General features: G+C 41.6%; 1 protein-coding gene across 3 annotated transcripts in view; it reads right to left on the reverse strand.

Moving 5' to 3' along the window:
- The window catches only part of rbm46 (RNA binding motif protein 46), a 32,535-nt gene that overhangs the window by 3,460 nt on the left and 16,725 nt on the right, over nucleotides 1-12,350 (reverse strand). For 2 of the 3 annotated variants that reach the window (XM_026163171.2, XM_080293828.1), the window contains exons 8-9: nucleotides 9,654-9,853; nucleotides 7,699-7,801 (exon numbers count right to left, since the gene is read on the reverse strand). In XM_026163171.2, coding sequence (XP_026018956.2) covers nucleotides 7,699-7,801; nucleotides 9,654-9,853 — 303 coding nt within the window. Of the gene's footprint in view, nucleotides 1-5,743; nucleotides 6,182-7,698; nucleotides 7,802-9,653; nucleotides 9,854-12,350 lie in introns of those variants that run through there. The other variant, XM_080293833.1, reaches the window with a different exon arrangement.

Genomic DNA, 12,350 nt, shown 5'->3' on the forward strand with positions numbered 1-12,350 from the left:
CATATCACCCTGTTAGAGCACTTCGCTCTCGCTCTGCAGGCCTACTTGTTGTTCCTGGAGTATTTAAAAGTAGAATGGGAGGCAGAGCATTCAGTTTTCAGGCCCCTCTTCTGTGGAACCAGCTTCCAGTTTGGATTCAGGAGACAGACACTATCTCTACTTTTAAGATTAGGCTTAAAACTTTCCTTTTTGCTAAAGCATATAGTTAGGGCTGGACCAGGTGACCCTGAATCCTCCCTTAGTTATGCTGCAATAGACGTAGGCTGCCGGGGATTCCCATGATGCATTGAGTTTTTCCTTTCCAGTCACCTTTCTCACTCACTATGTGTTAATAGACCTCTCTGCATTGAATCATATCTGTTATTAATATCTGTCTCTTGATGGAGTTTTTCCTTCACACTGTCGCCATGGTGCTTGCTTATAGGGGGTTATATGATTGTTGTTTTTGTTTTTTTTCCATTTTCTTTGTCTTACTGTATAAAATTGAACTGAACTGAACAGTTTAGTGTGAGACAGCGTCATACAATGGAAGAAAGCTGCATGCCGGTAGTGTTCATTGCAAAGCAAGAGAATTGTAGGTGTGACGCTCAGGAGTGCCTCCACCTGCTGCTCAAGTCTGGTATGAATGATAGTCGGCATTATTTTGGTCAACAGTGAGATTACAAATATTTGACGTGACTCATCATAGTTTGATTTGATTTTGATTTGATATACCTTTATTAGTCCCACAAGGGAAATTTCATAAGGCTGCCGACCTATTGCACGCAATGGCGGCGCCATCTTACCCTCCGACCATACATACATTACACAAAACATCACATGGGGAAGACAGGTCAGAGAGGTATAACAATGGAAAATGCACCACATGAGGAAAGATAAGGAGAAAAAAATAACTCCCCCCAGACTGAGCTCCAACATGGAGATCAGTTTGAGAACAGAAAAAAACACCTCTGCACAAAGCACATGAAAAAACTCTTAATACACCAAAGAAACACATGACAAGCAACAGGGGTGGGTAAAGGGTGAGAGACAGCCAGTGTAGACAGTACATCCGGGCCTGCGTGCGCTGGTCTCCTTGATCCGCTGTCAGCATCGGAAGGAAATAAGCGTCGAAGGCGTTTGGAAAGGGAGGGGGAATGAGTGTGTGCATATCAGTGTATATGTATGTGTGCGTGTCCAGAGTTCAGCTGAGACAGTGTCTTTCGCCCTGCCAGGCTAAGTAAACAGTCTTCCAGCCAACCCAGGTGGCCTTGCATGGAATGGGGGGGACAGACTAAACACAGTCGTTATCAGGGTGTTGTTCAGCTCCAGCCTTGACACCGCAGCTGGCGGCAAAGGGGTTCTCCGCATGAAGTGATGGTGGTTTTTACTTTAGTGCGAACAGCTCATATGAATTTCAAAGCAGTTCTACAGTCCAACACTGGTCTCTCAATCTCCCGTTGGAGAGCCGTGAGCTTCGCCATACTTGCGTTCTGTGATGTTGTCATTTCTTGTGCTCAAGGAGCCGATTCTGAGAACTCACAGCAGTGTGCCTCCCCGAGGTGTGATCCAATTTACGCACAGAGATGTTATTCCGGGCTAGCCCTTCCGAGATGTATCCAGTCTGCAGTCAGAGATCTTATTCTGAGTATTCTGAGTATGAATGTGAGAGTGAATGAATAGTGGTATTGTAAAGCGCTTTGGGTGCCTTGAAAAGCGCTATATAAATCCAATCCATTTATTCACAGCAGCCGTAGCCTCTCCAAGATCTTATTCGTGCTGCACTCAATGAGCCCATTTTGAGAAACTCACGCCTCTCCCATCGTTTCAATCCCAGTGGGCAGCCTTGTGAGGGTTTGAACAGCCGGTTCCGCTTTCTTAATTCTTCGATAAGTCAGGGCCAAGCCAGCTCCGATCAGCCAGAACCCTGTTACCATGGTTCCGAATAGGTAGATATCTTCAGCAGGCAGGCTCACCCGAGCCCAGACTTCTCGTTGAGAAAGGGGTGTCAATTGCATTTAGGGACCAGTTGATCCAATCCATAATTCCTCTTTTAGGTTTTAGAGAACAGACTGTGAGAGAGTGTTCCAGGGAAAAGTAATACAAAAAACACAAGACTAGACAAGGACATAAGAGGCTAAGCAGGGAAGCTACGGGAGAGGAGGAGAGGAGAAAAGTGCGACCGCCTTCGTCAAGAGCAAGAGCAGAGAGATAATAAATACACTGTTTGTTCAAACTTTAAAAAAGAACAGGAAAAGGAAAAAAATCTTTTTTTCAATTAAGTTTATATTTTTGAACTTCAATGTTATTTTAACTGCAGAAGTAAATGAAAGAGAAATGAATTAAACACGCCGAAGCCCAGAGGGGAATCAATGTGGACTTTTATGAAGGGGCAAAGGTAAAGAAAAGGTATGTGCTGAAAGGCAAAAGCAGAATATTATTTTTTCTCAATTATCTTGTTTTAATAATTGTTGGCAGGGAAAAAAGGAATTCAAATTAACTTTAGAGCCCAGACAAAGAGCTGCTATTTTCTTCAGGTATGAATACAGACAGGCTTAGGGCAAAAAAAGTTTGAAAACCACTCTTTTTTTACACAACGAACTTTCATATTCTCGCTGCTTTATGGTGTTTTAGAATAGTCAGTTGTATTTGTTGATGTTGGGGGGTTTAGTTTGGTCTCACATGCATAGCACAGAGTCAATGAATGTTACAGCAGCAGTTTTTTTTTTACCTTGTCACACATAACAAAAGAAAGGTTATTACAATGAAATTAAACTACATTTTGTGTGTACATACTGAGACTTTGAGATATCGATGTAACATGGATAGTTGTGTTTTTATTGCTGCATCCATTATTATATATAATAATAAGACAAACAGAAAAACACAAGCAGTTAAACTTCAGTTTGTTCAGTCAGGAAGCAGACACTTTTGTGAATGAATATTAAACCTGCTTTGGTGTAAATAAAAGTAAGAATGCACTGCAAACGAGAGAATGGTTTAGGATGTGATGGCCACAGATCACTGCTCTGTCTTTATCCCTCTTGACTGATTTTTCATTACTTTGTGTTACTGTGTCTGTTACTGGAGCTGGATGGAACAGGGCCAGAACTCTACAACAGTGGGCTACTCACGCATGTCTCCGATTTAATCTGGCTCCATGAGGGTCCAATATCCTCATTTAAACATCATGTGCCACATCCAGCCCACGTTGACATAAGATGGACCAGATCAGTGAAATTCCCTTTTCTTTCAGCCTGATGTCTGCCACTCCTGCTCTTAGTGGGACCTCACTGTTTATCTGACTCTACCCAGAGATCACCAGGACTATTGGTGCCCCGTTATCTTCACAGAGGAGAGCAGGTTTATACTGGGCGCATGTGACAGATGTGAGCCATGGCATCCTGCCTCCAACATCATGCAGCATGACCAGTTTAGCAGTGAGTCAGTAATGGTCTGACTTTGGTTTTTCTTCTCATCTTCAAGTAGCACCAATGTATGCAAGATTTAAGCGTCTAAGCAGTGTATATATTTATATACTGTGACCTGGAGTGCCTGAAGAGAGATGAAGGAAGCCAGAGAGAAAGGGGAAGAGACTGAGGATGTGCAGAGATCTCAGGCTCCCCGTGGAGCAGCGAAACTGTTAAAAAATGGATTCGGTGCAAATAAGGCTGATTAAAAGCGTCCAGTCGCCGGGGCGCTCCCAGCTTTGCTCTACGCTTTTTAAAAACAACATCTTGTTTTCAAAAGGCAAAAAGAAAACACTTAATTATGTCAGGGTTCTGTGCTAGTCCGAGCGTCAAACCACCGGGACACAAACCTGCTTCCTGAAGTCAATTAAGAAAAACACCTGAATCGTATTTCAGCCTCTTGGTGCTTTAAAAATCACTTCTTCTTCTCCTCATCCTCACACTCATGTCCAGACGTCTTCGAGTTAAAGCTGCTTTTAAGCTCCAACCACAAGAGACCCATTCAGAGAGAAACTCGAGCTCTATTATATTTTCGTACTATCCTCAACTAGTAATCACTTCACCTGAGAGCAGCGGTATGAAAAGAAAATGAGGTCATGGGTGTTTCCGGCCTTGAATTCAGGAGGAAGACTGTGGTTTTTGTCCTGTTCGTGGTCATCAGGTGAGCTCCTTGTCCTCTCAAAGGTATTTCAGGGTGTGTGGGAGCTTGGCCATGGGAGTAGGCTGCGTTCCTCTGGATGTCCTGTGGTGCCTCAGGAGTTTGAGGTATCTAGTCTGTGCCTGAGCTGAGTATGAAGGGAGAGGTGTCGATTTACCGGTCGATCCACATTCCTACCCTCACCTAAGCCCACGAGCTCTGGTGGAGACTAAAAACAACGTGAAGGTAGAGACAAGCAGCAGACACGAGCTTCATTCAAAGGGTGGCAAGGCTCAGACTTTGAGGCAGGTTCGAGCTCAGAGTAGAGCTGCTACTCTTTAGCTTACAAAAAGGAGCCAGCTGAGGTTATTTTGGGCATTTGATGAGACGTTCCAGGCATGTCCTCCCAGGAGGAGACCCAAGACAAAGGAATCATGTCTCTCAGCTGGCTTAAGAATGCATCAGGTTCCCAAGTCAGTTGCTGAGAAAAGGTAGCTAGTGAGAGGGAGGTCTGGGTTTAACTTGCTTAGACCACTGCTTCTGTTATCTAGCTAATCACCAAGGATGGATGGGTGCCTCTGGCTGAATAAAATACAGAGGGGTGGTGTCCCCCTAACAGGTTTCCAGGTTTAATGTCAACCGAGGTGGCATTAAAGTGAGAAGAGGCCCAGTATTACACAAAGAAGGCGTATTTTGAACTGAAAATCATGCAAAACTACAAACGGTTTTCACGGGCCCTTCAAGTTTCGCCATTCACATGATTTTTCTTCACTTCTGTTCAAATATATCTATAAAATACTTGTAGACTTGGTTTTTTTAGCTGTTAAAAACACCTAGAAAAAGTTCTTCACTAACAGAGCTGATAAGTTTTATTCCCCGCAGCCTGCAGGTGGTGTTGATTTGAAATATCTCACTTTGAACAGATCCTCTCAAAGCTGCAGTGTTCAGGGTTCAGGAGACGCTGGCTCAGACAGGCAGCGCTGCGATTGGCTCCCAGGGAGATGCAGGTGGAGAGAGTTCAGCCTCCGACAGCTGCAGCGACGCAGCACGACTGCCAAGCAGCTTTTTCCTCTCAGGGGAAACAACCACGTTTCTTCTTGCCTTCCTTCAGCTTTTAGGTGACCTAAAAATCACTGCCCGCCAGAGTGGCCCCTGCAGGGTCCTGAACCGTGAGCCAATCAGTGGCTATGCTCAAAATGCTTGTTTCACTGTAGGTACATTAGTACTAACAGTTTAAATACTCTGGATATAAACACAACTGAAAAAACACCAATTAAATAAGAACATGACTCAAAAACTGCTATTACTTCATTTTAAAAGCTGAATTTGGTGGTTTTTGTTTTGTCTTTTTTATTTAGGCCCATGTCCGTTTTTCATTTTTAATGTTTTAATGGTGCGATTTGTTAGCTTCCACTTTGATAAAGACAATGAAATCTTTAAGGACTTGTTTTTAATAAGCATAATTACAGAACATACGCAGTGAAATATGGATCGAGATGCTAGAATGCATTTTGGGGTTTTCTTTTTTATTTAACACGTTAGAAAAGCCTTAAAGTGACTGAGAGTTGTTTAAACAGTGCAGGAACAATGTTGGAATTTCTCATCAATTTAATATTTATTTATCAATAAAGACTACATCCATTATTGTTGTAAGCTAAAAAGGTTGGAGCACACTTGACTTTCTCTTTTTGCTCAGTGTGAGTGTTACACCCCCTGCTGTGCTGATCCACGTTACTACACCCTAAAATGAAGGGTGCAGGATGAAAAAGGCGACAACAATGAAGCATCTTTTTTTATTTTTAAACACTCCATCTTCAAATGCGTTTTCCTAAAGCACATTTACAGGAAATGTGTTTTCCTTTATTTTAATGTCAGACTTTAATTCCCTGCAGGAACCCTGGACAACAACATGAATGGAAACAAATGAGAGACTGCAAAAAGCAGACTGCTGCTGAAAGGAGTCCTGCTGTATGAATACTGATGATGGAGAGAACTCTTATTATTATAACCTCATTAAAACAGCCATTAAAGTGAGAGAGCCTCCTTTTGAGATCCTTTACATCAGTGTGACTCATGAATCCTCCCGTCTGAGATGCTGTTGGAAGACACACAATCTGCCTTTAATTTGATAGTTGGTGACTTGTCTGCTTGAGTGAAGACTTTGTTTTCTTTTTAAAGACAGAAGTGCAAATCTGAAACTGTTGCTCTTTTTTTAAACTACACATGTTCTGACTTTACAGCAGCCTGTCCACTGACCCAGGCTAAGTATTTTAGACCTTTCCTGTCTTTACTTTTCTTATTTTCTAAAGAGGTTAGAGGAAGTTGGCAGGGGGGTGGCTGAAATCTATCCCAGCTACCACTTAAGTTGATCACAAGTTAACTTAACCCCACTAACTACATGTCTCCGGTGGAAGCCATGTGGGAGGAAGCCAAAGTACCTGGACAAAAACCACACAGATCCAAACTCATCACAGAAAGGCGTGACGGTGTCCTCCTGTGTGTGGACCTTGGAAAGTTTTACCGGAAACCTCAACTTTCTTTCCTTGTTTTCTGTCATTTACACGCCGCTCCAATGCTGGAGGTCGTTGAAGACCAAGAGGAGATGTAACCCCGACAAAACCAAAGCAGAGTGTCTGCTTGTTTGGCTGCACCTAGAAAATCTCTACATTGGGGCTGTGTTATATCGTCTGCTATGCAGTTACATTCTAAACGAGATAATATCGAGATGATATCATGTCAGAGATCTGCAAGCGATGCACGTCAGCTGATGTCGATTTTGTAGCTAAAAGGCGAGTTACTTCCAACAAAGAACAGTTTCCAAATTATGCAAGAAAACAAGCAGTTTCACTGTTGAGTACATCCAGGCTACGAAGGAGAAGATGCTAGCAGCTGGTCATGTGCGACCTAAATGTAAACAAACGACTGGCTAACTACGCTCCACATGATAGGAAGAGTAGGGACGGAAACCACTGATGTTGTTACATGGTGGGACTTTCAGCAGCTGGTTAAAAAGATTGACCTAACTTCATCCTAGCTAACAGGCTTTTTTACACTTTTATTTAGTTTCCAGAGAAAACACTACCTACGATACTTCTTAACTTCTATTTGCTGCATGCCAAGCTGCAAGCATCGATTAAAACACCGTTCAGTTCTTTTATCTATATCATCAGAAACATCGTTATTAACAATTTCTTTGAAATATTCTCCTACAATTTGTTACTGTCCAATTAAAGTTGTGAACTGTTACCAAAGACGAACCCTGGTGACGTCCACCGCACTCTCCAAATGAGTCTGACTTACTGGAAGAAATGCAAACCAAGAGTGGGGCTGAAGAGCCCCAAATAACAGACCCAATACTCTCAGAACATCCCTCAGTTACGACACGGTCCTAATCCGTGTCCAAGTCCTGGTCTGAGGTTCAACTCAACACACTCTGCTCTCCAGCACCCTGGCATACACCAGGGAGGCTGGGCAGTGTGTGGGTGTGGCACAAGCTATTCATTTATTCACATGAAAACTGTTTACAGTGTGTGTGTGTGTGTGTGTGTGTGTGTGTGTGTGTGTGTGTGTGTGTGTGTGCGTGTGCGTGTGTGTGTGCGCGCTGAGGAGTACCCAGGTTCCACAGGGTGGTCTGAGCAGCAAGCTCCTTGGCATCATCCAGCAGAGCACACAGCTTGTCAGGGATGTACGTCCTTCGTGTGGATTGTATCACCACCTACATGTACGTACACACACGCACACACACATAGTGTTTGGTTAATGTAGAAACAAACAATCGTTTCACTGAAATGAAGACACACAAAGACCGGGGAGGTAATTAATGGGGTAAGTCACAGTCAAAACTGCATTGCTGGGAAACAAAAGAAAAACAGGCGAGCTGCTGGCTGGTTTTATGACTGTTTCTGTAACTTTAACATCTTGTGAAACAGTTTAAATAAAAAAAATTTAAAAAACAGCTTTAAATGGAACTGCTGAATTTTACACACACTACAGAATATAAACGTTATTTTTTTATGTTCATATGCTGATAACACAGGAAGAATCTGGATGTTATAACGGGATAATGTTAGAGATGGTCATGATATGTAAGACTTCACTGAAACAAGAACACGTAATAAGCAAAAATTCACTGAATATCAATTTATTTGTACTTTTAAAGTTATGTTTTTAAATGTTTAAACTGAGTAACATAGAAATATTTCTCATCTATGTACATAATTGTGTTGCATTTCAGCTTTGTGACGTACATAATTTACTGCTGTGGACTTTGCAGCCCGCAGCACAACCCTGTCCCACCAGGCTGTAAAATAATCAGTCCTTGTGCCTGCAGCAGAATCACATGTATGGAATATATAGAAGCTATAAATAATTCAGTACGGTCAAGCTGTGTTTATATTTGTGGTTGCGTCATTAATGTTATGCATGGTTACAGACACACACATATTTCTGTATTACACCTTCTCGCAGCTGTTTATGGAGATTTATGGAGTACATGTTTATGCATTAATGCAGTCTGCAGTGCTCTCGTGCACAATCTCCTTTTTATTTTTATTACTGTTGTATATAAAAATTTTGCACTTTAATTTAAAAACCATCTCAGCCTTGCCTCTCTAACTTTGCCTCCAAACCACTCAGCATGAGCTGTTCCTCTGATGTCCTCATTTTGTAATCTTTTCATCGTGTCCTTAGCATCTTCAGCTCGACTTCCTGTCTTTTTGTCCGAGCTGACATCCTCAAACCTTTCCTTTTACTCTTGCTGTTGTCCTTCTGCCACAAATCAACCCTCACACTCATCTGCACCCAATCCACAAGCTTAGCCCCCTAGGTGCTACATGTGGTACAGGTGGTATTTTGTTCATGTTAACAGGTATGTTAACGTTAGCTAATATTAGCCAGAAAAAAATCAGTCACCTATGTAATCAAGCCCATTTGAGCTATGACGGAAAACTAGTGTCAACAACAACAGGAAAACTGATTTATGGAGTGAAACGTTTAGCTTTTAGGGTCAATCCTGAGCTAACCTTAAGCAAGCTAACATTATTCAAAAATCTAGTCTGTGATTTGCCATTTCCTCCAAACTTCCAAGGCTGATCTCGTAATTTAGCTGACCTTTTTCAGATAATGTCACAAATCAGGAGTCACTTGATTCATTGAGTATAGTCAAGTTACAGCTAGGAGTTAGCTTCCTAACCTAGCAAAATGGCATCCAAATGAAAATGCGGATAGCATGAGCCACAACAATATTTCATAGATAATAGCAAACAGTATTGATTTTAGCCATAAGTCTATTGTGTAATCGCACAAGTTAAGAAGTATGACTAACACTACTTTCTTTAAAGACAGCTACAATTAGCGTGGATAGAGAGCTAGCTAACACTTAGTTACACAGCACATGAAGAGGTGCTAATGATCCAATACACTGTAAAAATGTCAGTGCAGCAACTCTAAATGTCATTAACTGGATCCTGCACATATATAAGGACAATGGATGTGCATAAATTCCGACACCTCTCAGATATGTTTAACTGCATGCATGTTTATGTGTTAACATCTAGTCAGTCTGAAACCTTGTACAGTAACAGAAGCTTTCCATCCTGCCCTGGTGTGGAGTACAGGTAGTATTCTGGGGGCAACCAGCAGTTTTTGCAGCAGTAAAAGTCGAGCAGGCTGACGGCCGAGGTGATCTGACTCTGCTTGAGCGACAGCAGGCTGGTGCCAGTGAGGGGGGTGCCGGGCAGCAGGGGGTACATGCAGCGCTCCAGGTCATCTGACGGTACAAACACATATACAGGGGAGCAGCATTAAGTTAGACGGGTGCTTCCTTCAGCTCAAGGTACATACGACTTCTTTAAGACCTCACAGAGTATAAGAACAACATCACAATGAATAAGAATTTGCAATTCGTCTCTTTAATTTATATACACCAGTAAAGCCAGTTGTAACTTAACCTGTGAACCCAAAATACTACATTGACCTTTACATGAAACTACCAGCAGCAGGAAAAAGTTTCATGTTATATAAACACTCTTGTGGAGCGGACAACACAGCGGAAAAATTGTGCCGTTTATGCTGGACAGCGTAAGTGTTTCACTCACATTTGTGACTTGAAAATCAATTTAACGGAGTATAAACCCATGTAGGAGCATGTGTGAATAAAAGGCCTTAAAAGATTCAGCTTAAATGGATCCTACTTTTCTCAAAAAGCCCACTGAAAACACCACAGCAGAAAAGATGATCCTGCTGATTTCACAGCCTCTCAAAAGCCTCTCAAAGAGGCAGTGAAGTCAGGTGGAGACAAATAAAATGTCTCTGAAGTCTCCACAACGGCAGCCCTGTGTACCCTTTAGTGCTAAAAAGACGAGTGATACTGACATGCAGGGGTGTGTCTAAAGGTGGGCATAGGTGTACTATAGTAATTTATTTGTGGAATAGTCATGAGGACAATTTGAAAAGATTTACAAATATATATCAGTTTTAAAAATTAGATTAAAAAAACCTTTAGTTTATAAAGCACCACATGAATGAAACGGGGTAATACATCGGGCCGTCTCTTCTCTTCCACTTATCCACTTCAGGTTCTGATTGTCAAAATTTATTTTAAATATTTAATACCCTGTCTCGTCCATATATCAAAACCATAGGGGATACAATGGTTGTACTGCACATTAAATATGGATAACTCGATATGATGACATTTAAAATACTGGAGGCAGCCCGTGCACTTATGGCATGAATTTGAAAATCCTAGTTGATTTCCAGTCTCAGTGAGCTTGAAGTCAAAGTCAAGGTCATTGAGACTTGAACTTGTCTGTGATTTTCAGAATCCTGTGTCACTTAGTCTCAAGTTATGGTGTTCACTTCCCCTCCTGGCAGGGGGAGTATTGTTGCAATAGTTTTTGAGTTAATAATTATGGATAATTAATAATTATGGACGTAAACAAAAAGATGTATAGACTAATATAACAAGGGAATGTGTATAATTATTATTATTTATTTATAGTGTATAACCAAAACAGATATTTGATCAGTTAAATAGGGGTGGAATAAAAAAAAACCTTTGCTTCTTTTTCGGTTTTTGAGCAGGAAATGTTTTTGTGAATGTGAATAAGATGAATTTCATAAATTTAATGTTTACTGGTTTGTTTTTCGTGCGTAACATTTGTTACTTATATATTCACGACAAAGTGTTTGTTATGGGCGAGTTAACTCTGAACCACTGGCAGTGAGGTCAAGCGAGGAAACGTACTTATGGTGAATTTCTTCTTTGTTTAGGATTTACTCACTGGGATATAGAATAGTTGGGAACCCATGGCAACCATCAGAAAAAGCCTATTTTAGGTAGGAGTCACCACTGGAGAGCATTCTTGGTGAATAAAGGGTGGTGTGATGGCGCTGGATGAGCATCATTCCTGCCCCCCAGTTCTTCTCGCGGTTCACTGAGTTTAATACTTTTGACTGCAGCACAGTAACAACCAGGCTCATCTCATCACTAAAGCAGCGATCATAAAGTGTGACTGACTCAGCTCTGATCCATCTTCCCCAACTTTTCACTCAATTACTCCCTCACTGACTCTCAGTTTATCGGGCGACAAATCAAAACCCAGAAATAACTTTAATTGGTTTCTATCAGCAGGTTTTTTTCAATTATGCAACGTTTGAAACTGGTCTGAGAGGGAAATGTGGCAATAAATGAAAAGAGGTTGCTCAGCAGTCCTTTGGGTTTTCATCTGCACGTCTGTGTCGGTGCACCTCATCTTGCAGCCTCACTTAAAGAGGCTCCAACAAACTGAGCTCATGTACATCGTATTGTTTTGGTTTAATTTATGAAACTAATTATTTTCAAGTTGTTGCGTAATCCCCCTGTTAAGTGCCAAGGCTTTAGTCTTTTTAATGTGCAGCAGTGCTTTGATGAGTCCCCAGAAATCATCTGACCATCCTTCTTGCCCTCTGAAGTTTTCCATTAGCTCTGTTTGTGTGCAGCACGTCTTAAAGGTTTTAAAAACACTGAACACAGTTAGCATTTCAGAAAAGAATCACTCTCGGGTCACACTCAGGTTTGAGTGTGAACATTAAACTTCTATCGGGACTTTTCCATAGCGAGTAATCCAAACTACGCAGCTAGGACTGGGCGATATATGGAGATTTTTAAACATATCAATATATTTTTATATGAGATGTGACAATATCGTTTATATCGATATAGCATCTCTCTTTCGTCCGCTTTTGACTCTACGCTGCGTTACTCTGCCTCACCTCGCACCTTC

Source organism: Astatotilapia calliptera, chromosome 3 (assembly GCF_964374335.1).
Source record: "Astatotilapia calliptera chromosome 3, fAstCal68.1, whole genome shotgun sequence".
NCBI classification, from domain to species: domain Eukaryota; kingdom Metazoa; phylum Chordata; class Actinopteri; order Cichliformes; family Cichlidae; genus Astatotilapia; species Astatotilapia calliptera.